General features: G+C 49.2%; 1 protein-coding gene across 3 annotated transcripts in view; it reads right to left on the bottom strand.

Moving 5' to 3' along the window:
* LOC125631976 (sodium-dependent neutral amino acid transporter B(0)AT3-like) overlaps nt 1-23,735 on the bottom strand; it is a 116,206-nt gene that overhangs the window by 6,593 nt on the left and 85,878 nt on the right. For 2 of the 3 annotated variants that reach the window (XM_048839510.2, XM_048839512.2), the window contains 4 exons: nt 22,919-23,075; nt 22,208-22,412; nt 20,133-20,292; nt 3,296-3,458 (listed from right to left, as the gene is read on the bottom strand). In XM_048839510.2, coding sequence (XP_048695467.2) covers nt 3,296-3,458; nt 20,133-20,292; nt 22,208-22,412; nt 22,919-23,075 — 685 coding nt within the window. Of the gene's footprint in view, nt 1-3,295; nt 3,459-8,385; nt 11,678-20,132; nt 20,293-22,207; nt 22,413-22,918; nt 23,076-23,735 lie in introns of those variants that run through there. The other variant, XM_075125478.1, reaches the window with a different exon arrangement.

Below are 23,735 nucleotides of genomic sequence, written 5' to 3'. Positions count from 1 at the left end.
GAAAAATTATGCTAGCAATAAAAACAGGGGACCAGTGACACTGTTACTGTACCTGTTCTTCCAAATTGAAACATGAAGGGGTTTTAATGTATACATTTTACTGTAAACAATTATTTAAACATACAGATTGGCATACATGAAAAAAACAGTATAGAATAACTTTTTAAATCTCAGATAAAACCAATTTTAAAAACAGAAAAATTAAGTTTATATTGAACTTAATCCCATAATTTTTTAACTTCATAAATCAGAAGAACTGATTTTTTTTCAATTTTGGCATTTTCAGTTGCAATTTTAGGTCACAATTTGTCCTTGGCTCTTGTGTGGGTTCAAGAACCATTCCATCAATTTTGCATGAGGCTTACAAGAATCAAGCAGCAGGTCCAATGCTACCAGGGAGACAAAAGGGACATTTCCCTCCCCACCCCAAATGATCTTCAAAGAGTTACAAATTATTGTCAGAAAGGCCACAATATGTACAGAGTTATTCAGTATGAAGCAGTGGAATAGCAGCAGATTGGAGAGTCTTCATCCTTTATATAAATTATAAATCACAGCAAAATACTGACACAGTAGCCAAATGTTGCTTTTTGAAACTCTCAGAATCCAAGATTTTCCAAGGGTCCCTTGGATTCCTGGAAGGTTTTGGGGTTTTTTTTGTTTTTTTTTAAATAGCTACATCCAGGGATCCCAAAATGCTCATTCTCTCCCCTGCACTCCCCCATAATGGAACCCTAGAACTGGCCCTGCCAAGCAGTGTTCCTTCAGTGTGCCCCTACTGAGAAATATCTTCTCAAATGGGACAAAGAAGAAGCAGGGCCAAAGCCCTGCCCACTACTCACAACAGTTTACAGGGTGGATGAGACAAACAGAAGGCAGCAGGATGCTCTGTGTTAAAGAACAGTGTTATCTGTCATGTCTCTCTGTAGACTAGGGAGCTCAGGGAAGCACAGTCCTTCTAGGAAGTACTGCTGAGGTAATATGAGTCTATACTACCCCCTTTCTAAGGCCTTGTCAGGATTGGAGAACTAAGTTGATTGTAAATGAACCAACTGTTTTGGACCTATTGTAACACAAATGATTCAGTGTGTCCATACAATCCGTGCTGAATTTTGTTAAAAGACAGCTTCACTCTTGCTCTTTTTCCACACTTGCGCTCAGTTGCAATGTCCTCTCGGTAACTATCTCACAATACCTGCTACAGCTGTAGATGCTCTGCAGTCGGAAGGATTTTCTGCAGGCAGTGTGGGATACATCTTGAAGCATATGGGACCCCTTGTGGAAGAAGTTATCAAACTTTCACTATCTCTTGGGAAACTCCCATAATTCTCATGGGGGTATCCCAGAACTCGCTTGATGTCAGCACAGTTACTAGGCTGTTTTGCAATATGGAGCCCAGGCGGAATGTTCTGTTGTCTTCTTTGCCAAGGAAGAAACATTTGTGCTGGAGCTTTTGAGGCATCTTCAGTGAGGATGTTGTGAGTATTCTGGGGATTCCTGTAGAGAGTCTTTGACCAATATAAACAGTGCATGCACTTCAATGGGGAAGGTTCTTGCAAGCAGTGCCTTCATGGCTGCAAGCCATACAGCGAGATGCAGTGTACATTGTGGAATCCTTTTAGAACTAGACCACAGCTACAGTTTGGTGGGACCACATAGTTCTCAAGACCTGGGGTAATTGGCAATGGCTGCAGCACTTCATTTTGAGGAAAGTGACATTCCTGGAATGCTTTCCTGTGCTGGTCCCAACCCTGCAGTGGCAGGCAGATATCTAGGTTAAGTGTTATCTACCCTCTTTTGAACACAGAAAAGTGAATGGCAGTTGCTCTGTGGAAGCTGGCCATACCAGATTGCTATTGGTCAGTGGAGAAGTATCATAAAGTTAGGAAGGCAGTGTGGCTTAGTGGACAGAGCACTGCACAGGGATTTAGAAGACCTGGGTTTTAGTCCTTGTTCTTCTGCTGGGTAATAGGCAAGTCACAGCCCTTCTGTGTTTCTCAGTTGTCCCAGCTCTAAAATGGGGATAACAATACTGATATCCTTTATAAAGTGCTTTGAGACCTACTGATGAAAAATACTATGTTCAAGATATGTAGTATTATTTAATCCACCATGGAGATGTGCAAAGACAACCATCATGTTTTTCAGTGTCATGTTATCAAGGTGGCCAATGGTCCATTACTTAATGAGGGACTAGAGCAGTTAGTCTTCCCAAATCATACCAGAACAACTGTGTATCCAGGTGCCCATTCTGTGTCTTCCACGTCAAGCCAAAGACTACATTAAGAGATGGAGTATAGCTATTTGATGATGTGGACCTTAGTAGATCCAAGGACCTCTAGATCAGATGGCCTAGAAAAATGTATGATGTGAGAATTTCTAAGGATTTAGTACTCTTTTAGAGAGAGTCAAATAGAACTCTTCGTAACAATCTTGGGACTAATTGTGATACTGGGGGCCCTGCATAGCCACTACTACCCTGCATTATGGGACCTTATACCGAAAATGTGCACAAAGCAAATAAGAAGATTCAACTGAACAGATGCTGGGTGTAAACTGAGTGTGTTTTGGGGGGATGGTAGGCCAGCTGGAGATGACTTTTGACTTGCAATTACTGTTTTGCTTATTTGTTTTCTCCCTAATTTCTGCATTTTGCACAATGTATGTGAAAATAAAGGTATTTAAAAAGAATGAAATGTGCACGCCTCCACTTTTGCACAAATGGACCTGAGAGTAGAGCTGGACAAATAATTGATTTTCAGTTCAGCCAGCAAACTGAAAAATCAGAAGTAGTATTTAGTTTGGTTCTGAAAATGTTTGGAATTTGTTTTGGAAAAGTCCAGTCAGCTTCAGAAATGTGTGTGTGTTCCCCTCATCACCTTTAGGCCAGTTGTTATGGCACTTGCCTTGGGATATGGGAGACCCAGCTTTTGAGTCCCTCTGCTGAAGAAGGAACATTAACTCACTGCTCTCCCCTCTGAAGTGAGCATCATAACCACCAGGCTATCGACTCTTTGCGGTTGGATTGCTCTCAGTTGCTACTGTTGAAGCTGTTCCATATAAATATTTAGTACTCACTGGGCCAAAACGAAAGACAAATTGACTTTTTAGCCTGGTGATTAGGGAGGTACGAGATATGGATTCAAATGTCTCCTCTGAACCAGGAAGACAGAAGATTCGAATTACATCTCCTACCTCCCAGGTGAATGCCTTAATTTGGAAGCATCCGGAGATAGGAGAAGAGTGTAACAATGTTTTTTGAAAATAAATGGATTAAAAATATTGGACAACATACATATTTAGGATTCCAGGCTCCATAGCTTGGTTGATTCTGGGTCTGAAGGGTAACAAAGGCAATAAAGACTGTAAGCATTAGCAGAGGGCTAATAATTCTCCACGACACCTGCCAGTAGAAGTTTGGTTGTCGTCCTGTCATCCATTTCACATCATCACTGAACCTATGAGCCAAATAATGTTTACGATTATTTTTAGATTTATACAATTTTTTTACATTTTTATTGAGAAGTATATTATATATTCTTATGTCCTTACCCTGGATTTTAATTAATAACAAAAACCTTTAAGTTACAAGTAAGAGGCCAGATCCTCAGCTTGTGATTTCCATACTTTTTAATGTTTGAATTGTTCTATAAATCTGCTCAGTGGTATGTGTGCACATGTATTGCTCTTAGAAACCTTAAACCAGATGCTCAGCTGGATGCAACTGTATTTACATCATCTGAGGATTAACCCTTCCCCCCCCAACTAATACAGCACACACACATCTTAAAAAGAAATTATCAGTGACCATCCCTTTATCTGCGCCCCCAAATTGGTATTACGATGGCAGTGTCTCAGCCAGCTTCCACTGAAATCAGGGTCTAATCTTTGATATTACTGGGATCTGGACTGAACTTTAATATGCATTTTAAACATGATAAATATGAATAATATAACTGCATGTATCATTGTGTATTATCAAGTTTGATGGTTTTTTATTACATGAACAGTTTGTTTTAATGTATAGGACAGATTTATAATCTGGAGTGAGAATTATGTTTATTCTATGTTCAAACAGTGGTTTTGTCTCCAATTATATTAGTCTAATTAGAGAAAGTTGGAATTATTTTGTTCATTAGAAAGTCTGTTTGGATGTCTTTATACTCTATGGGTTCTGGGGGACAGATTAGACAGACAGATTGATGAAATTCAAATACTATTGAATCAAATGTATTTTGTGGATAGTATTATGTAAGGCCAGACTTTTTCCAACTCTACATTAAAATCTCTAAATATTTAATACAGATAGCTTAGCGGAAGCGATCTACTGAATGCTTAAGGTCGTTTAGACTTTGTAGTGATTGTGAGTGTTGATGCAGGGGGCACAGTTAAGTTTGCTTGGGTATCAGTCAGTGGCTTTTTTTTTTTCTTCCTACTTTAATTGTGTGCTTGAGGGATGGGAAGGTGTTTGGTGAGAGAGATCTGATTATTAAGGTTGGTGTTAAATTATTTAGGAAACCTTACCTTTTGATTTACAATTTTTAATTTTTAAATTGATTACAAAATATTTAAAGGTATGTCTTCTCATGAATTAACTTAGCAGCTTCTGTAGTAGTTGAACAACTTTTTATTTAAATTCCTATTTTAAAAATGTTTTAAGTGAAGCTTCTGTTAAAATTTAAATGGGAAGTGATACCCATAATGCTTGCAAAACCTCTGTTCTATATAGATGCTATATGCCCTATATTTAAGGCCACATTTTATTCATGGGTATTTTCAGTAAAAGTCATGGACAGGTCACGGGCAGTAAACAAAAATTCACCACCCATGACCTGTCCATGATTTGTACTGTATACCCCTGACTAAATCTTGAGGGGCTGGCAGCCCAGGGGCTGCCTCAGATGCTTGGGGGGGTGCGGGGTACAGGTGCTTGGGGGATGCAGCCAGGGAGGTGCCGTGGGTGCTCAGAGGGGGAGCGGCCTGGGAGGTGCCGTGGATGCGAAGGGGATGGGGTTGGCAGGCTCAACGCTGCTCCCCAGAAGTGGTGATATGTCTGTCACTCAGCTCCTAGCTCCGCATGCTGTCCAGACCCAAACGCCACCTCCGCAGCTCCCATTGTCCAGGAACCATGGCCAATGGGAGCTGCAAGGGTAGTGCCTGCAGGTGGAGGCAGCATACAGAGTTAGGAGCTGAGGGAGAGACATCTTGCTGCTTCTGGGGAGCCCCCCCCCCCAGGTAAGCAACACCCAGAGCCCTCACCCCCTCCTGCACCCCAACCCCCCCCTACATCTAAACTCCTGCTGCTGCTGGGGGGGGGTGAGGGGGTTCTGGCCTGAGACTGCCCCAGCAGACCCCAGGCCAGCTGCACTGGCCACTGCAGAAGTCCCAGAGAGTCACAGAATCAGTGACTTCTGTGACCTCCCTGACAGATTCGCAGCCTTACAGATATTCCATAAAAAACTGATAAATGAATAAGAAGTCGGTAAAGTGAGATACTCAAAAATAAAAATAAAGTGTCAAGATTAAGGTTGTCCATTCAACCTTATGAACAACCACCATCATCTGTGATGATGCTTCTCTTAATGATTGAGGAAGAGTAGTAGTTTTAATCAGACTATTAACAAATTAAATAATTTTTAAACAAAACAAGAATAATTTGTAAAGTTACTAGGCTCCGCTTCTGGCGCTTCATTTCTTGGATTCTCTGATTTCCTCAGCTGCTAAGATATCCAAGGACTAAATCTGGGGGTTATGATATCTGACAATTCCATAGTAGCCTTTGCAGAATTCTATTCCTTGGTAAAAGGCAAGGAGAAAGTATAACCATTATAAATATAGACAATTATAAAGAAAGAGGTAAGCACATAAGTTTTAGTCAAAGGATTAATTTCAGGCCATAAGGGAATTTATTTATATTTATTAATTTAATTTATATATATTGTGACAAAGCTCTATCCTTGCCTCCATGGGTCCCATGTTTCCTGGCGGATTTCGCTAGCCTCAGAGGCTCACTGTGATCCTCCACGTAACCCTTCTCTCTCTAGAGACAAGGGTCACAGTCTACTGAGTCATTTTCATCATAAGCCAGCGAGGGAGGTGAGGAGAACTTATCCTTCCTTGCACAGTCTCCGTTATCTCCCAGTCTCAGTGATTAATCAGGGGGCAAAGGTCGGGGGGGAGCCTGGGCCCACCCTCTACTCCGGGCTCCAGCCCAGGGACTCTAATAGTATCAGCTATGGTAGCTGACCCTTTAGAAACATGACATGTACAATTCCCTGGGCTACTTCCCCCACAGCAGCCCTCACTTCCTCAAGCTCCACTTCACCCTTACCCCAGGGCCTCCTTCCTTGTGCCCGATATGGTGTGTACTACTCAACCTCTCCAACAGCACAACTTTCTCCCACAGCTCCTGACATGCATATCCACCTGACTAACTGGGAGGCTTTTAACTAGTTTCAGCCAGCCCCTGATTGGCTTCAGGTGTCCCAAGCAGCCTAGCCTTCTCCCTGCCTTCTGGAAAGTTCTTAATTGGCCCCAGGTGTCTTAATTGACCTGGAGCAGCTGCCATTTCACTTATCCTGGTACCAGGGATTTGTTTAGCCTGGAGCTAATGTATCTATCTCCCACTACTTTTCCATAGCCATCTGGCCTTGTCCAGTCACAATATATAAATTTTATATAAAAAAACATGCCAAAAGAAAAATAAATATCTTGATATGAAGATTTATTTCCTGATAGATGAAGAAATTTAGACAGACAGTCAGTGAGTGGAGATTTTAAAGGGCATATCAGGAAGAACAAATAATAGATAAGTTTGCTTGTTGCTTGAAGGAAGTTGTGAAGAGAAGAGTGTGGGAAAAGGATTCCTTTCATCCCAGGTACTTTGGGAGAGTCCACATGTGCAGCCCGTCTGGGTGTTACACTGAGGAGAGTATTTGGTGCTTACTGTAAAGTTCTGAAAATGTTACAATAAATGGAAAGATACAATAATACATTAAAAACAAACCCACGTATAACAGCATGAAGGTTCTTTTAAGGTTGGGTTAACAGGGTACCACTCCAGCTGTACGAACTGTGAGATGGCTAAAGTAGGTGCTGGCCCCCATTCCAGCTGCTAGCTATCTTCAGCGGCCAGATCCGTGTGGGTCTCCTGCAGGAAAACTACTGGGTACCTTCCCTCCTGAAGGAAGGAGAGCACCTGGCACCTGCGGAGACCCAGCCTACAGCATTCAACGTTGCAAAGATGATGGGTGCCATGAGGAGGGCTGGGGGGGGATCTGCATCAGCAGGGATGCTCACAGCCCCCATTGGGCCGCACAGCAAACCATAACCTACCTCATAGTCGAGCAAGGAGTCACGGAAGCCGTGGACCCACTGGTAGGCTGCAGGGGCCTGCTTCTCAGTCCTTTTACCCTCCCCCATGAGGGCCCTCAGGGCCCAGAGGATTTGATGAAAATCCCTCCCAATCACTGGAGAGCAAGCTGCACTTGTTGCAGGAGCCATGGACATCTTCCAGAAACTCCCACAGCTCCTCTCGCAGCATATGGGGGGGGGTGGTCATCACTGGCCCCCAGCCTTCCTCCAGAGGGGCTCCCGGCACAGCCCTGTGGCCCACTGAGATGGGCAGACATAGGGAGGACCCCCCCCACACATGGCCCCTGATAGGCTGGCGCTACGTGGTCCACCTCAGACCCCAGCTCAATGGGGTGCAGTGGAGGGAAGATAGCAGCCCTTAGTGGGTTGGGACAGGAAAACACAAAGGCCGCTCCCTGGGGATCATCCTCTGGCAAAGGGAAGGAGACAGCCCTAGGGGCGGCAATAGCATTGCAGGAGGTGGAGGGGATAGGGACAGGGCAGGGGTCAGGAACAGGGCTGGAGAGAAGGGCAGAGACAGGATCCTGGGCCCCAGTAGCCTGGTCACTGGGCAGTGTCCCCTCTTGGTCTGGCTCAGGGGTCTGGGGGGTGGGAAGGAGGTCCCCAGTGATGCTGGGCTCAGGCTCTATGGCAGGTGTGACAGCCATGGCATCAGGAGGTGGACAATCTTTAGAGTGGGGAAGGAACTCTGGCAGGCCCCACCAAACTCTAGGGTACAGATGTGAGGACCTGCATGAAATACACCCCCCTCCCCAGCCTATTCTTACCAGCTTAGGTTAAAAACTTTCCCTGTTCTTTGTTTAAAACGCTTGGTGGTGACAGCATACGGTTCAAGGACAAGGCAAAGTTTGTACCTTGGGAAAGATACCACTTGGAGATGTCTTCCCCCCAAAATATCCCCTCAAGCCCTACACCCCCTTTTCTGGGGAAGGCTTGATAAGAATCCTCACCAATTTGTACAGGTGAGCACAGACCCAAACCCTTGGATCTTAAGAACAATGAAAAATCAGATTGTTAAAAGAAGAATTTTAATTAAATAAAAGGTAAAAGAATCACCTCTGTAAAATCAGGATAGAAAATATTTTACAGGGTATTCAGATTCAAAAGATAGAGGATCTCCCTCTAGGCAAAACCTTAAAGTTACAGAAAACAGGAATAAACCTCCCTCTTAACAGGGAAAATTCACATAAAACAAAAAAACTAATCTGCCTTGCCTGGCTTACCTATACTGGTTGCAATATTGGAGACTTGGATTACGATGCGTTGGAGAAGATGGATTTCTGTCTGGCCTCTCTCAGTCCCAAGAGAGAACCACCATGTAAACAAAGAGCACAAACAAAAGTCCCTCTCTCCCCCCACCCCCCCAAGATTTGAAAGTATCTTGTCCCCTTATTGGTCCTTTGGGTCAGGTGCCAGCCAGGTTAGCTGAGCTTCTTAATCCTTGACAGGTAACAGGATGTTGCCTCTGGCCAGGAGGAATTTTATAGCACTGTATACAGAAAGGTGTTTACCCTTCCCTTTATATTTATGACAGGGCCCCTGCCAGAGAAGGAGGTCGGTTGCCCCGCACCAACGAGGGATGCCCCGGTGACTTGGGTCCCGGCCGCGGGGCACTGGCTGTCGCCTCAGTAGGCTCGGCAGCAGGGTACTGCCTGTGGCCAGGCAGATGGAACAATCTGGGGGGACCCTCGGAGGAGGGAGCGGAAGCAGCGGTTAGGGGGTGGGAGCATGGGGACAGGGGGGCTGGGGTGAGGTTGCCCAGACTGAGGCCTGTTGGCAGAGGGTCATCCTCCCCCTGGGTGACCAGGGTCTCGATCTCCTTGTAGATAGAAGGGAGATCACCTTCCACCACTTCGGGGCTCTCCCCAACAGCACCTGAAGTGAAGGTCGCCTCAGGGCTCGCAGGAGGTTCAGATGTTAAGGGGGCAGGAGGGGCTCCATCGGGGGCCTCTGTGGGAAGGGACTCCAGTGCAGGGGGGGGGGCACTTCTCTCCAGTGCTTCCACGTCTTCCCCAGCCAGCACCAGTGGATGGAACACACCTGTGGTTAAGGTGGAAGGCTTGGCAGCGGTGCCCTGCTTCCTGGTCTTCCGGAGGGCCTCTGAATCAGATGGAAGGAGCAGAGCTCAAGCCTTCCACTTGCCCCGCTTCCCCTGAACTAGGGCCCAGCCCTCCATGGCATCATCTGGGGACTAGCTAACGGGGATTGGGTCTAGGGGTAGGGGCGATCGATCAGGGACTTGGGGAGGTAATGGTGGGCAGTATGAGGGAGGGAAGATTGCCCCTGGGGTGGGCCCTCTCATATCCAGGGGTATCCCCACCACACCCTCCTCCCTACCAGATTGCAGGCAGTGGAGGCAGGGCTCTCCTGCTTGTCTGGGCTTACTGGGGGAGGTACCCCTTGGGCCTGAGCGGGAGCAGTGGTGGGCTGGAAAGGAGGAGGGGTGGCACCAGGCAATGACAGGGATGGTGCCCTGCTGGGGCTCTGGGGTCCCGGCTGCTCCTCCGTGCCAGGCCAAGGGGCAGTCCCTCCGGATGTGTCCCATTGTTCAGTAGAGGTAGCACCGGGCCTCCCCCATGGAATAATCTACCCAGTAGCGGGTCCCCGTGAGGCACTGCCAGCTGCAGTTGAAGCTGCACCTGCCAGTGGAACGAGAGGACATGACAGAGGGCAGAGTCTTTGCAGCCCAGTGGGAGAGGGCTAATCATGGATATGGGTTTCCCCAGAGTAGAGAGGATGGGTAACAGGACAGCATTAGGAAGGAAGGGAGGGACGGAGGTCAGGACTACTCAGACACCCAGGTCCTCCAGCAGGTCCAGGGGGATGAACATGCCCCCCACCACCAGGCCCTTCTCCACTGCCTCCTAGGCGGCAGCCTCCAATGCTAGGAAGAACACGACCTTTCCATACATCTTGGAGGCTGCTACAATGGCTGTGGGCCCCACCACCCTCACCAACGCCTACACGTAGGTCTCCACATGAGGTAAGGCAGGCACCAGGAGGCAATGAGTTCCAAGAGATCCTGGACCAGATACAGGTTGTCGAAGATGGTGCAGTCCGGGACGGTGTAGGTCTGGTCTGGGTGGATCACATCCGCCAGCACGGACCCCAGCCGCAGCGAGATGGCTTTCACTATGACCTTGTAGTCCATGCAGAGGAGCGAGATGGGATGCCAATTTTGTAAATCGCGGAGGCTGTGACTGGGTCTGGGCCGAGGACGTCCCAGAACACGCGGTAGAACTCCACGGTCAGCCTGTCCATGCCTGGAGATTTATCGGTGGGCGTGCGGCGGACAGCTTCAGAGAACTCTACCAGAGTGAGAGGCAGCTCTAGCTGGTCTTGGTCGCCTGCACTGACTATCAGAAGTTCGTCCCAGAGCACTCTGCAAGCGTTAGGATTGGTCAGATCCGGGGAGAAGAGGCCTGCGTAGAAGTCATGGGCACTCCCACACATCTCCACCGGATCTGTGAGGGGGGGGTGCCGTCTTCTGCTAGAAGGCAGGTGACATGTTCCTTGGCCCCCCCCTCGTTTTCTTCAGGGCGTAGAAGAAACGGGAGCCGCGATCCATCTCCCGAAGGAGGCGGATGCGGGATCGAACAAAGGCACCTTAGGCCTGATGGTCCTCGAGGGCCCAGAGCTCCTCCCGCTTCTCCTGGCATGCCCCACAGAGGGATGGAACCTCGGGGCTGGTGACCAGAAGCCTCTCTAGCTCTAAGACCTCCTGTTCCAGCTGCCCTATTGCTGCATCCCTCCATCGGCTGGCGCCCCGGGTGTAGTCACAGCAGAAGAGCCAGACTCGCACCTTCCCCAGGTCCCACCACAGCAGTGCCAAGGAAGAGGCACACTGCTGCTCTTGCCAGGCCAGCCAGAACTCCCAGAAGGACGCCACGAAGCCCACATCCTCCAACAAGCTGTTGTTAAAATGCCAATAGGCCAGCCCTGGCCTCTCTGCACAGAGAGAGGCTGTCACAGTGGCTAAATGATGATCGGAGAAAGGGGCCGACCGGATGCTGGAGGAGTGGGCCCGTGAAAGGTGGAAACATGATAAGTAGATGCGGTCCAACCAGGAGTGTCACGACCGATGGGCCTCCACCCGGACAAAGGTGAACGTCGAGACGTCATCCAGGTGGTGGTCACGCCAGACGTCCGCCAGGGAGTGATGGTCGACTATCTCCTGGAAGACATCCACGGCAGCTGGGCACTGCTTGGTCCCAGAGCAGTCCCACTCCTCGAGGGTAGTATTAAAGTCCCTGCCCAGGATCAGGCACTTATGAGGATCCAAGGTGCTGAGGAAGGCGGACACCTGCTGAAAGAAACGCAGCTGATCCGGGCCCAATGTCAGGGCATAGACGTTAACAAGGTTGACCACAAGCCCCTCAACAGGCGGCCCGGCACAGCCTCAGCGACCCCCAGCACCTCGGGCCGTAGGTCGGGGGAGAACAGGGTCGCCACTCCAGCCGTATGAACTGTGAGATGGCTAAAGTAAATCCTGTCCCCCCCCCCATTCCAGCCACCAGCTGTCTTCGGCAGCTGGATCCGTATGGGTCTTCTGCAGGAAAATCACAGAGTACCCCCCATCCCGGAAGAAGGGGAGCACCTGGCACCTGCGGAAACCCATCCTACAGCCCCGGGTGTTGAACATTGCAATGGTGAGAGGTGCCACGAGGAGGGCTGGGGGGGGGGGGGGGGGAGGATCCTCACCGGCAGGGATGCTCACGGCTCCCAACGGGCCACACAACAATCCATGACCTACCCCATAAGTGAGTAAGGAGTCATGGAAGAGGCGGACCCGCTGGTAGGCCGCGGCGGCCTGCTTCCCAGTCCTTTTAGCCTCCCCCATGAGGGCCCCCGCAGCCTGGAGAATTTGATGGAAGTCCCCCCATCGCTGGAGAGCGAGTTGCACCTTGTTAACGTGAGCCATGGACGTCCTCCAAGAACTCCTGCAGCTCCTCTCGTAGCGTATGGGGGGCCGGGGTCACTAGCCCCCAGCTTTCCTCTGGAGGGACCACTGACACAGCCCCGTGGCCCACTGAAACGGGCAGACAAGGGGCGGACCCCCGACGTGGCACCCGATGGGCTGGCGCCACGCAGCCCCCCTCAAACCCCAGCTCAATTGGGGGCAGCGGAGGGAAGATAGGAGTCCCTGGTGAGTCGGGACAGGGAAATATAGAGGCCGCTCCCTGGGGGCTATCCTCTGGGAGTGAGGAGATGATGGTCCCAGGGGCAGCAATGATATCATGGGAGGTGGAGGGGACAGGGATCCAGAGTAGGAGCAGGGCAGGGGTCGGGAGCAGAATCCAGGAGAGGGGCAAAGACAGGATCCTGGGCCCCAGTAGCCAGGCCGCTGGGAAATGGCCCATCTCAGTCAAGCTCAGGGATCTGGGGGGTGGGAAGGGGGCCCTCCATGATGCCAGGCTGTGGCTCCATGGCCGGCGTAGTAGCCACGGCATCGTCAGTGGGGTCCCTACCCGGGAAGGAGGTCGGTTGCCCCATGCCCACGAGGGACATCCCATGGGGCTTGGGTCCCAGCCACATGGCACTGGCCATTGCCTCAGTAGGCTCGGCTGCCGTCAGCAGGGTGCCACCTGTGGCCGGGCAGATGGAGGAGTCCAGGGAACCCTCGGAGGCGGGAGCATGGAGAAAAGGGGGGCCGGGGTGAGGTCGCTCAGATCGAGGCCTGCTGGCAGACGGTCATCCTCCCCCTGGGTGACCGGGATCAGACCCAGGGCTTCAATCTCCTCATAGATGGAAGGGAGCTCTCCTTCCACCACTCTGGAGTTCTCCCCACCAGTGCCCGAAGCGACGCTCACCTTGGGGCTCACAGGGGCTCCAGATGGTAACGGGGCAGGAGGGGCTCCATCGGGGGCCTTGGAGGGAAGGGACTCAATTTCCTGATGCAAGTGCTGGAGGAACCAACTAGGGGCAGAGCTCTTCTTGACCTGCTGCTCACAAACTGGGAAGAATTAGTAGGGGAAGCAAAAGTGGGTGGGAACCTGGGAGGCAGTGACCATGAAATGGTCAAGTTCAGGATCCTGAAACAAGGAAGAAAGGAAAGCAGCAGAATATGGACCCTGGACTTCAGAAAAGCAGACTTTGACTCCCTCATGGAACTGATGGGCAAGATCCCCTGGGAGAATAACATGAGGGGGAAAGGAGTCCAGGAGAGCTGGCTGTATTTTAAAGAATCCTTATTGAGGTTACGGGGACAAACCATCCCGATGTGTAGAAAGAATAGTAAATATGGCAGGCGACCAGCTTGGCTTAACAGTGAAATCCTTGCTGCTCTTAAATACAAAAAAGAGGCTTACAAGAAGTGGAAGATTGGACAAATGACCAGGGATGAGTATATAAATATTGCTCGGGCATGTAGGAATGGAATCATAGAATATCAGGGTTGGAAGGGACCCCTGAAGGTCATCTAGTCCAACCCCCTGCTCGAAGCAGGACCAATTCCCAGTTAAATCATCCCAGCCAGGGCTTTGTCAAGCCTGACCTTAGAAACCTCTAAGGAAGGAGATTCTACCACCTCCCTAGGTAACGCATTCCAGTGTTTCACCACCCTCTTAGTGAAAAAGTTTTTCCTAATATCCAATCTAAACCTCCCCCACTGCAACTTGAGACCATTACTCCTCGTTCTGTCATCTGCTACCATTGAGAACAGTCTAGAGCCATCCTCTTTGGAACCCCCTTTCAGGTAGTTGAAAGCAGCTATCAAATCCCCCCTCATTCTTCTCTTCTGCAGGCTAAACAATCCCAGCTCCCTCAGCCTCTCCTCATAACTCATGTGTTCCAGACCCCGAATCATTTTTGTTGCCCTTCACTGGACTCTCTCCAATTTATCCACATCCTTCTTGTAGTGTGGGGCCCAAAACTGGACACAGTACTCCAGATGAGGCCTCACCAATGTCGAATAGAGGGGAACGATCACGTCCCTCGATCTGCTCGCTATGCCCCTACTTATACAAGTACATTGCCTTATACAATCAGGAAGGCAAAAATCACACCTGGAGTTGCAGCTAGCGAGGGAAGTTAAGAGTAACAAGAAGGGTTTCTTCAGGTATGTTGGCAATAAGAAGAAAGCCAAGGAAAGTGTGGGCCCCTTACTAAATGAGGGAGGCAACCTAGTGACAGAGGATGTGGCAAAAGCTAATGTACTCAATGCTTTTTTTGCCTCTGTCTTCACAAACAAGGTCAGCTCCCAGATTACTGCACTGGGCAGCACAGCATGGGGAGGAGGTGGCCAGCTCTCTGTGAAGGAAGAAGTGGTTCAGGACTATTTAGAAAAACTGGACGTGCACAAGTCTATGGGGCCAGATGCGTCCGAGAGTGCTAAAGGAATTGGCGGATGTGATTGCAGAGCCATTGGCTATTATCTTTGAAAACTCATGGCGATCAGGAGAGGTCCCGGAAGATTGGAAAAAGGCTAACGTAGTGCCCATCTTTAAAAAAGGGAAGAAGGATGATCCTGGGAACTACAGGCCGGTCAGCCTCTCCTCAGTCCCCAGAAAAATCATGGAGCATGTCCTCAAGGAATCAATTCTGAAGCACTTAGAGGAGAGGAAAGTGATCAGGAACAGTCAGAATGGATTCACCAAGGGAAAGTCATGCCTGACTAATCTAATTGCCTTCTATGAGGAGATTACTGGTTCTGTGGATGAAGGGAAAGCAGTGGACGTGTTATTCCTCGACTTTAGCAAAGCTTGACACGGTCTCCCACAGTATTCTTGTCAGCAAGTTAAAGAAGTATGGGCAGGATGGATGCACTACAAGGTGGGCAGAAAGTTGGCTAGATTGTCGGGCTCAACGGGTAGTGATCAATGGCTCCATGTCTAGTTGGCAGCCGGTATCTAGCGGAGTGCCCCAAGGGTCGGTCCTGGGGCCGGTTTTGTTCAATATCTTCATTAATGATCTGGAGGATGGTGTGGATTGCACCCTCAGCAAGTTTGTGGATGACATTAAACTGGGAGGAGCGGTATGTGCTGGAGGGTAGGGATAGGATACAGAGGGACCTAGACAAATTGGAGGATTGGGCCAAAAGAAATCTGATGAGGTTCAACAAGGACAAGTTGAGAGTCCTGCACTTAGGACGGAAGAATCCAATGCACCGCTACAGACTAGGGACCGAATGGCTAGGCAGCAGTTCTGCAGAGAAGGACCTAGGGGTGACAGTGGACGAGAAGCTGGTTATGAGTCAACAGTGTGCCCTTGTTGCCAAGAAGGCTAATGGCATTTGGGGGTGTATAAGTAGGGGCATTGCCAGCAGATCGAGGGACGTGATCGTTCCCCTCTATTCGACATTGGTGAGGTCCCATCTGGAGTACTGTGTCCAGTTTTGGGCCCCACACTACAAGAAGGATGTGGAGATATTGGAGAGAGTCTGGCGAAGGGCAACAAAAATGATTAGGGGTCTGGAACACATGACTTATGAGGAGAGGCTGAGGGAACTGGGATTGTTTAGTCTGCGGAAGAGAAGAATGAGGGGGGATTTGATAGCTGCTTTTAACTACCTGAAAGGTGGATCCAAAGAGGATGGCTCTAGACTATTCTCAGTGATAGCAGATGACAGGACAAGGCGTAATGGTCTCAAGTTGCAGTGGAGGAGGTTTAGGTTGGATATTAGGAAACACTTTTTCACTAGGATGGTGGTGAAACACTGGAATGCGTTGCCTAGGGAGGTGATGGAATCCCCTTCCTTAGAAGTTTTTAAGGTCAGGCTTGACAAAGCCCTGGCTGGGATGATTTAGTTGGGATTGGTCCTGCTCTGGGCAGGGGGTTGGACTAGATGGCCTCCAGTGGTCCCTTCCAACTCTGTTATTCTATGATTCTATGACTCCATTGGAAGGGCGGTACTGCCCTCCCATGCTGCCACGTCTTCCCCAGCTGGTACCGGGGGGATGGAACGCACCTGCGGGCAAGGCAGAAGGCTCGGCATCAGTGCCCCCCTTTCTGGTCTTCCGGGGGGCTTCTGCATCAGTGGAAAGGAGCGGAGCTTGAGCCTTCCGCTTGCCACACTTCCCGTGGACTAGGGCCCGGCCTTCCATGGCATCATTGGGGGGGTGCAGGGGCGATGGCTCAGGGACTGTGGGAGGCAGCGGTGGGGCGGCACGAGGGAGGGAAGATTCCCCTGGGGCAGGCCCTCTCCCATGCTTGGTAGTATCCCTGCCGCACCCTCCTTTTGGGGCCCTGCCGGATTGCAGGCAGCAAAGGCAGGGCTCTCCCACTTGTCTGTGCGCACTGGGGAAAGCACCCCTTGGGCCCGAGCGGGAGCACTGGTGGACTGAGTAGGAGGAGGGGCGGCTCCGAGTGCCGGGCAGCCAGGAGTGCCAGCGATGATGGGGTCAGCGCCCCGCCAGGGCTGAGAGGTCCCAGATGCCCCTCCTTGCCCGGCCAAAGGGCAGTCCCTGCGGGTGTGTCCCATCACCCAGCAGAGGTAGCACCGGGGCCTCCCCTGTGGAATAATGCACCCGGTAATGGGCCCCCTGGTAGGGGACCAAGAATGACCCCTCAAGTGCCTCTCCATCACATGCCGCTGGCGGCAGTTGAAGCTGCACTTGCTGGGGGAACAAGAGGACATGATGGAGGGCGGGGTCTTTGCAGCCCAGTGGGAGAGGGCTCACGACAGAGATGTGTTTCCTCAGGGTGGAGAGGGTGGGTAATAGGACGGCATTGGGGAGGGACGGAGGTCAGGACCAGGCGGACGCCCAGGTCATCCAGCGGCTCCAGGGGGACGAACACACTCCCCACCACCAGGTCCTTCTCCACCGCCTCCTGGGCGGTGGCCTCCGATGCTAAGAAGATGACGACCTTGCCATACATTTTGGAGGCCACCACAATGACCGTGGGCCCCACCACCCTCGCCAACGCCCGCACGTAGGTCTCCATGTGGGGCAAGGCAGGCACCAGGAGGCAACAGACGCCGTGCTTTCTGGTCATAGGGGGAAAGGGGCCCTGGCCGCTATAGATGGTAGCGGAGGCGGTGGATGGGAGAGATGACACAGTCACAGGCGGGGGGGGGCTGCCACCACCTGGGCTTACGCCCTGGGAGCCGGGGGAGGGACACCTGCAGAGCTGGTGGAGGGAGCAGCGGGTAGGGACGCCGCAGCCTGTGGCGGGGCTGCGGCAGTGGGGGCAGTCCCTGCCACGGAGGGCCTGGTCTTTTTAGCGGGGTCCTTCCCCTTCTTCTTACCCTGGCCCTTCCCGCCAGCTGGGGGGGCTCCCCCAGAATTGGAGGAGGCGAGGGACGTGGCAGTAGCGGAGGTCACCGCGTTGGATGGCGCCCCAGCAGGGGAGGTGGCAGGTGGTTTGGCAGCAGCGGTTGAGGTAGAGGCCTGCGGGGGGGGGGGATGGAGGGGCAGCCAGGGCTACTGGAGGGGCCCCACCCACCATTTCCCCTGCCATAATGAACAGGGAGGGAGGGAGGGGAAAACACCAGAGAGAGGAGGGGAAAGGGGAAGCAGGTCAACCACTCCTCCCTGCAAGGCTGCAAGCAGGGGAGGAGGGCGCCCAAAGGGGTGGGCTGGGCAGGGGGGCTATCAAGGGCTCGTGGGGGACAATCACCGACTCAGAATAGAAATCCGGCTCCTCTAGCTGCACTAGGGGAGGGGGGTCATAACAACGTTGGGGGAGGGGTGCAGTGAGATAGGGGCAAACTCAAACAGGGGAAGGGCACAAGCGCATGGGAGGGGGCATGGGTGCACTGAGTAAGGGGCCAATCAGAGCAGGGGTACCACATGGGGAGCGGGGAGAATCAGCCTGGAGGTAGGACAGGGAACCAAGGAACTAGCTTCAGAGGCTGGGGTGGGGCAAACAAACAAAAGCTGCAGAGGGAAAAGGGCAGGGCAGGCAAACAAACTGAAGCTAGTGAGGTGCTGGGGTAAAAGGGAGGACAAAAAGTCTGCAAGGGGCAAATGGGGCAGGTAGCAAGGGACAAAGCTGGGGGCTTGCTGAAGGGGTCAGTCTGGGGGGGGCACACGCGCCTACATGCGCATGCAAAGCATCAATGAGGGCTGACTGCTGCTTCATGCCCAAAAGGTGGTGAAAGGGCACGGCAGGTCAAGCAAGCAGCGGAGTCCCAGAGGCAGGAGCTTGAGGCAGATGATAAGTGTCCACTAGGGGTGGTGGAGGGGGCAGCAACAATGGTGATGGTGGGGGTTGCGGGGGGGGACTAACAGATGGACTGGGGGGCAGGCTCCATACCACACCTCCGTGTCCCCACAAACACAGTCAAAACCCTCACCACAAGAACACAGTTCAAAAGTTACTCAGCCTTCAGGTCCCCTCCACAGTGGTCTGCAGAGTCCATGCGCACTCCCCCAGCAGCAGATGGCTGCATCCCCTCCTCCTCCTCTGGGGTCCAGCAGCTCCCAGACAGCAAAGGCAGCAGCAGCTCCACGCAGCAGCCCAGTGGCCAGGCAGGCAGAGAGGACCCCTCACAGGTGGTGGTGGTGGTGGTGTCCACAGCAGCAGTAGCAATGGCTGGGGTAGGGGTCCTTCACTCCCCCCCCTCTGGGGAGTAGGCCAGCAGGCCACCGCCGCCACACCCCCCCAAGGGGCTGTAGTTGGAGCAGTAGCAGCACCCTAGGGTGGGGGAGTCCAGCAGTTAGCCAGCAACCAGGTACCAGAGAAGGGGTGGGTGGTGTCCGGCCCAGCCAGAGAAGAAGCTGGAGCCCAAGGCCCAGCAGCAGGAGCTCTAATCTCCCTCCTTCTTCCAGGCCAGTCGGGTTCAGCAGAGGAGTCAGATCTATTGTCCCCTAGATGAACAGGTTTCTGTTCCCTAGTTGACACATTAGCCTGCAAAGAGTCAGCTGAAGCTGTTAGCCTAATGAGAACACCTGACTCCAATTAACCTGCAAAGCGTCAGGTGAGGCCGTTAAGCTAATGCGAACACCTGACTCTAATTAAGGCCCCTCTGATACTATAAAAGGGCTACTCTGGCCAGGCTAAGGAGATCTAGGGAACCAGGGGAGAAGATGTGTGGTTGAAGGGCTAGGTAATAAAGATGCCCTCAAGCCACTGGAAAGGGAGCCCTAAGGTAAGGGTGAAGAAGGTGTTAAGAGAGAAAGAAGCAGGAGAGCTGTGGGGAAGTAACCCAGGGAAATGTAGCAACTCTGTCAGTGAAAGGTTGGCTGCCAACAACTGTTGCCATTAGGGTCCCTGGGCCGGAACCCAGAGTAGAGGGTGGGCTCAGGTTCCCCTGAACCTGACACTACAGAAACCGACTTCCTGGGAGGGGAAGACCGGCCCCTGTCAGGACAGGAGGCTAAACTGTTTAGGAATAAGTCCACAGGGACAACAGCGACTGTAGGAGCTCTCTCACCAACCTCCTTGCTGGCTTATGATGAAAAGGGCTCAGTAAACTGTAACCCTGGCCCTAGAAAGAGAAGGGCTACATAGGGGGTCACAGTGAGTCTCTGAGGTTAGCATAAACCACCTGGAAGTGCAGGACACATGGGGACAAGGTCAGAGCTCTGCCACAATATGTTTATCTTTTTTACACTGCAAATATTTGTAACAAAAATAATAATATAAAGTGAGCACTGAACACTTTGTATTCTGTGTTGTAATTGAAATCAATATACTTGAAAATTCTTGAAAAACAAATTTAAATGGGTAATCTATTATTTAACAGTGCAATTAAAACTGCTATTAATCATGACTGATTTTTAAAATCTAGTTAATTTGTTTTGTATTAATTGCTTGAGTTAACTGATTAATTGACAGCCCTAAAAATAAAAAATCCAAACTTGTTCCCAGTTTACCTTTTAATTCCATAAACATAGACAACACCAGTCACTTCAAAGAAAGCGATGATTAGCAAAGGCAAGGAACCGGCATAACTGTCAAAAATTTCAAGCCAGTAACTTCCAGACCTCAGGGTAAAACACAGAGCTGTCACGAAGGAGACCAGGCATATTACACCTAAATAAAAGTTATTTCTGTTAATAAAGAATACATGGTGGGTGCTCTGTTCAGATATGATTAATATTTTTGCTCTCATTTTAACAATTTTATCCAACAAACTTCTGTATGGAGCTATAATTTGCTATCTCAGTGTAAGCAACAGTTAAATTCAAAGTGCTACATTGTTTGGGGAATTAATACACAGACCAAATTCTCCCTGGCATTTTGGCCAAGAGATACTGTACGATGGTGCAAAGCAGCCATAAAGCTGGAATAACTGGCAACAGGAAAATCAGTATAGTGAAGGAGGATCCTCTGGAGTGTAGAGCAGGTGTGGCAGTTTTTTGTCATAGCCCCCAGCTGCCTATGGCCAATGTGAGAGGTGTGGCTAGGGCTTTTCTGCAGTCTGGTAATCTCTGACTTCCGTAAAGACCCCTTAGGGCAAATGGCTTCCAGCATAATTTAGAATGGCCTTCAGCTGCCTTAATTTATACTGCATAACTGGCCCCAAAACAGCCCAGGATTGTGGGAGTACAAAGGGGAATGTATCTGATGAAGTGAGCTGTAGCTCACGAAAGCTTATGCTCAAATAAATTTGTTAGTCTCTAAGGTGCCACAAGTCCTCTTTTTCTTTTTAAAGGGGACTCTGAGTCCCTAGTCTCCTGAAGTTGGGCTGGGTGCTCTGAATGGAGGATCTCCGCCTGTATGCCACTGTAGCACAGTGTATTCATAAGGGTAAGGGCTCACTGTGCATTAGGTAGAGGTCAAGGAGTAGTATTGGGCCAGAGAAGAAAAGAAGTAGTTCCATTTTATTGTCATTTTTATCTGGAAAGGGGAAAGAGCTTTTGAAACTTGGGTGTGCTAAAACAAGGATGGTCACAATGTTCTTTTTAGTAGTGCAAATGTCAAATCCTACTCCCATGACCACTGAAATGGTCTTCTCACCCAACCTGTGCAGAATTCATAAATGGAACTTCAGTGCAGATTCTTACAGAACTCTGTAAATCTACCAGTATCTGGAGAATTGTCCAGTTCTCTATTGCCTTGTTTTTCTTTCTGTCAGTCAAAATCCTGCATTGTGGTAATCTCTGATTCCTGTAAAGACCCATTAGGGCAAAATCCCCTCCTCGCTAATTGTGTGCCCAGAGTAATTTTTTAATAGCACACATTTCCTCAGGTTCATTTTCAGATCACCACCCTTATCCTTATTGCAGACCTTTTGTAAATGTATCCATTCCTGCTCAAAAGTTTTATCATGAACTAGGATCCAAGTGTAATAGGCTGAGAGAGAGAGATGGAATGCAATACTCTCTCCAAAAGCTTCAGCGGTGGCAAGGACATTACATGAACCCAGAGCTATTACTTTAAATTGCCACAGGCCTTGTCCAGCTGTGAAAGCAGTCTTTCCCCTGTCCTTTGGATCCATTTCCAGTTGCCAATAATCACTTTTAAACTCCAGAGAAGAAAGCCAAACAGAACCTGCTACAGCTCCAATGCCCAGTTCCCTGGGAGCAATTCTGCTTCACTAATTGGCTCTCGTTAGAGAGATTAAGGTAGAGAACACTCTTATTCTGCTTGCTTCCATAAAAGGAAACTGCATATGAAAACTAACAATACTACAAGCAATTTTTCTAAGACTGGTCAGTACTCTCAAGCTAAGAAAAAAAATGTGAAGGACTATGTAACATCACCATCTGGCAACTCCTGCCGTAACACAACCTGATCTATACCTTATGTCTCCTATAAAGAGACTTGATAAAGCAGTTGAACTCACAATTGTAATATCTTCATTTACATTCTGAAGTGGCAATGAGTAAATATTGCAAACTAATTCCCCATAAAATATTTATTAAACTGTTAAGAATTCATGAGTTTGTAAAGAGCCTAGCTTCTGTGAACAAAATGAAGAAAGTCCTATAAATAACCTGCTCACCTGATAGAACCTCCTTGGGTACAGATTTAGATACAACAGGAAGCTCCAAGAGAGGAGTCAAAATTCCCTCAATGTTTCCAAACATAGAGGAAAGACCCAAGCTGAACAGCATTACAAAAAACAGGACAGCCCAGCCCTGTGAGCCAGGCATCAGAATAATTGCTTCAGTGAAAACAAGAAAGGCAAGGCCAGTTCCAGATGCACTCTGCAGAATTCACAAACAGATAACACATTTTGATGAATAAGATTTATTTTTCAAACATATAGCATTATAATGCACATGCAGATCTTGTTCATTCAAATTCTAAACCCCAAGGTCAAGATTTTGGATTGGATGTTTTTCTAAAAGAGATCCTGTAATTGCAAGCTATTGGATGTGAAGCAAGAATGAATTCAGGGAAGTCCTATGACCTGTGTTATTAAGGAGATCAGACTTAGATGATCCCTTCTGGCCTTAAAATCTAAGAATCTATTAATTTAGAGGAATTCTTGGAATGCTAAGCCAGAGAACTTTGAGCTCAAAGTTTTTATAACAATACTGATGCCTGAAATGTAGAAACAAAAGAAATATGGTCAGTTTGGTAGGTATCCAATGTTCTTTGTAACAATGTTTTGCAAGTGCAATGGAACATATATGTTAAGAAGATGAAAAGTATCACAGTCCATAACATTTTTGAGCAAGGGTTATTTTTTAGCATGCAAGCGTGATACCTGGTCAAGAAATTCTTGAAGGTCACAACTTCTCAATTTGAGACTAGTGATTTTTTTTGGATGGGTTGTATTCAGGAATCCAAACCAGATTGTATAGTTGTCTCTTGTGATGCTTTGGTCCGGAAGATCAAATTCATTGAGGATACTGATAATGTTCCTGCCAGAGAAAGCATGCTTCAACATTTTTCCTTAATGTATAAGAATTTGTTTAGATATCTTTAGATTATAGCTACAGAAGCTTTTGCAGGAACCCATTATCTATTTTGTAGTCACCTAGCTATAGTCAGTACTGTATATATTTATGGTACAATGTACATTTAAAATATTAATAGAGAATTGCGTTGAGGTTTATACAGTTTTCACAATAGAAACAAAAATGTTAAACGAGGGTATTGTTAAAATTATGGGGAAAATATTTGGAGAAACTAAGTATTACAATTTGGCTTATAGTTTCAAATACAAACTCCACCTTCAGACTATGCAGACATAGTACATAAAGCAGGTCTTTGTAAAAACAGCTCATATTATTGCTATCTTGTTCTCTCTCCCTCCCACTTCCACCTGTTGTCAGAGCCACTTGTGTTTTGTAAGACTGAGAGTTCTCTGGGGTAGGAAATGTCATTTTACTATATAGTTGTACAGCACCTAGCACAACTTAACACTGATCCCTAACTGGGGCCTTCAGGCACAACTGTAATACAAATAAGTAAATAATAATAATAATTAATAATGAATAAGTATTTTAGTATTTGTTTTACATGTTATTAATGCCTCCTCTGATAATTATTGATAATGACCTTTTAATGTGCATTGCCAT

The sequence above is a fragment of the Caretta caretta genome, chromosome 2, assembly GCF_965140235.1.
Source record: "Caretta caretta isolate rCarCar2 chromosome 2, rCarCar1.hap1, whole genome shotgun sequence".
NCBI lineage: Eukaryota > Metazoa > Chordata > Testudines > Cheloniidae > Caretta > Caretta caretta.
This window is presented reverse-complemented; position numbering and strand designations above follow the sequence as displayed.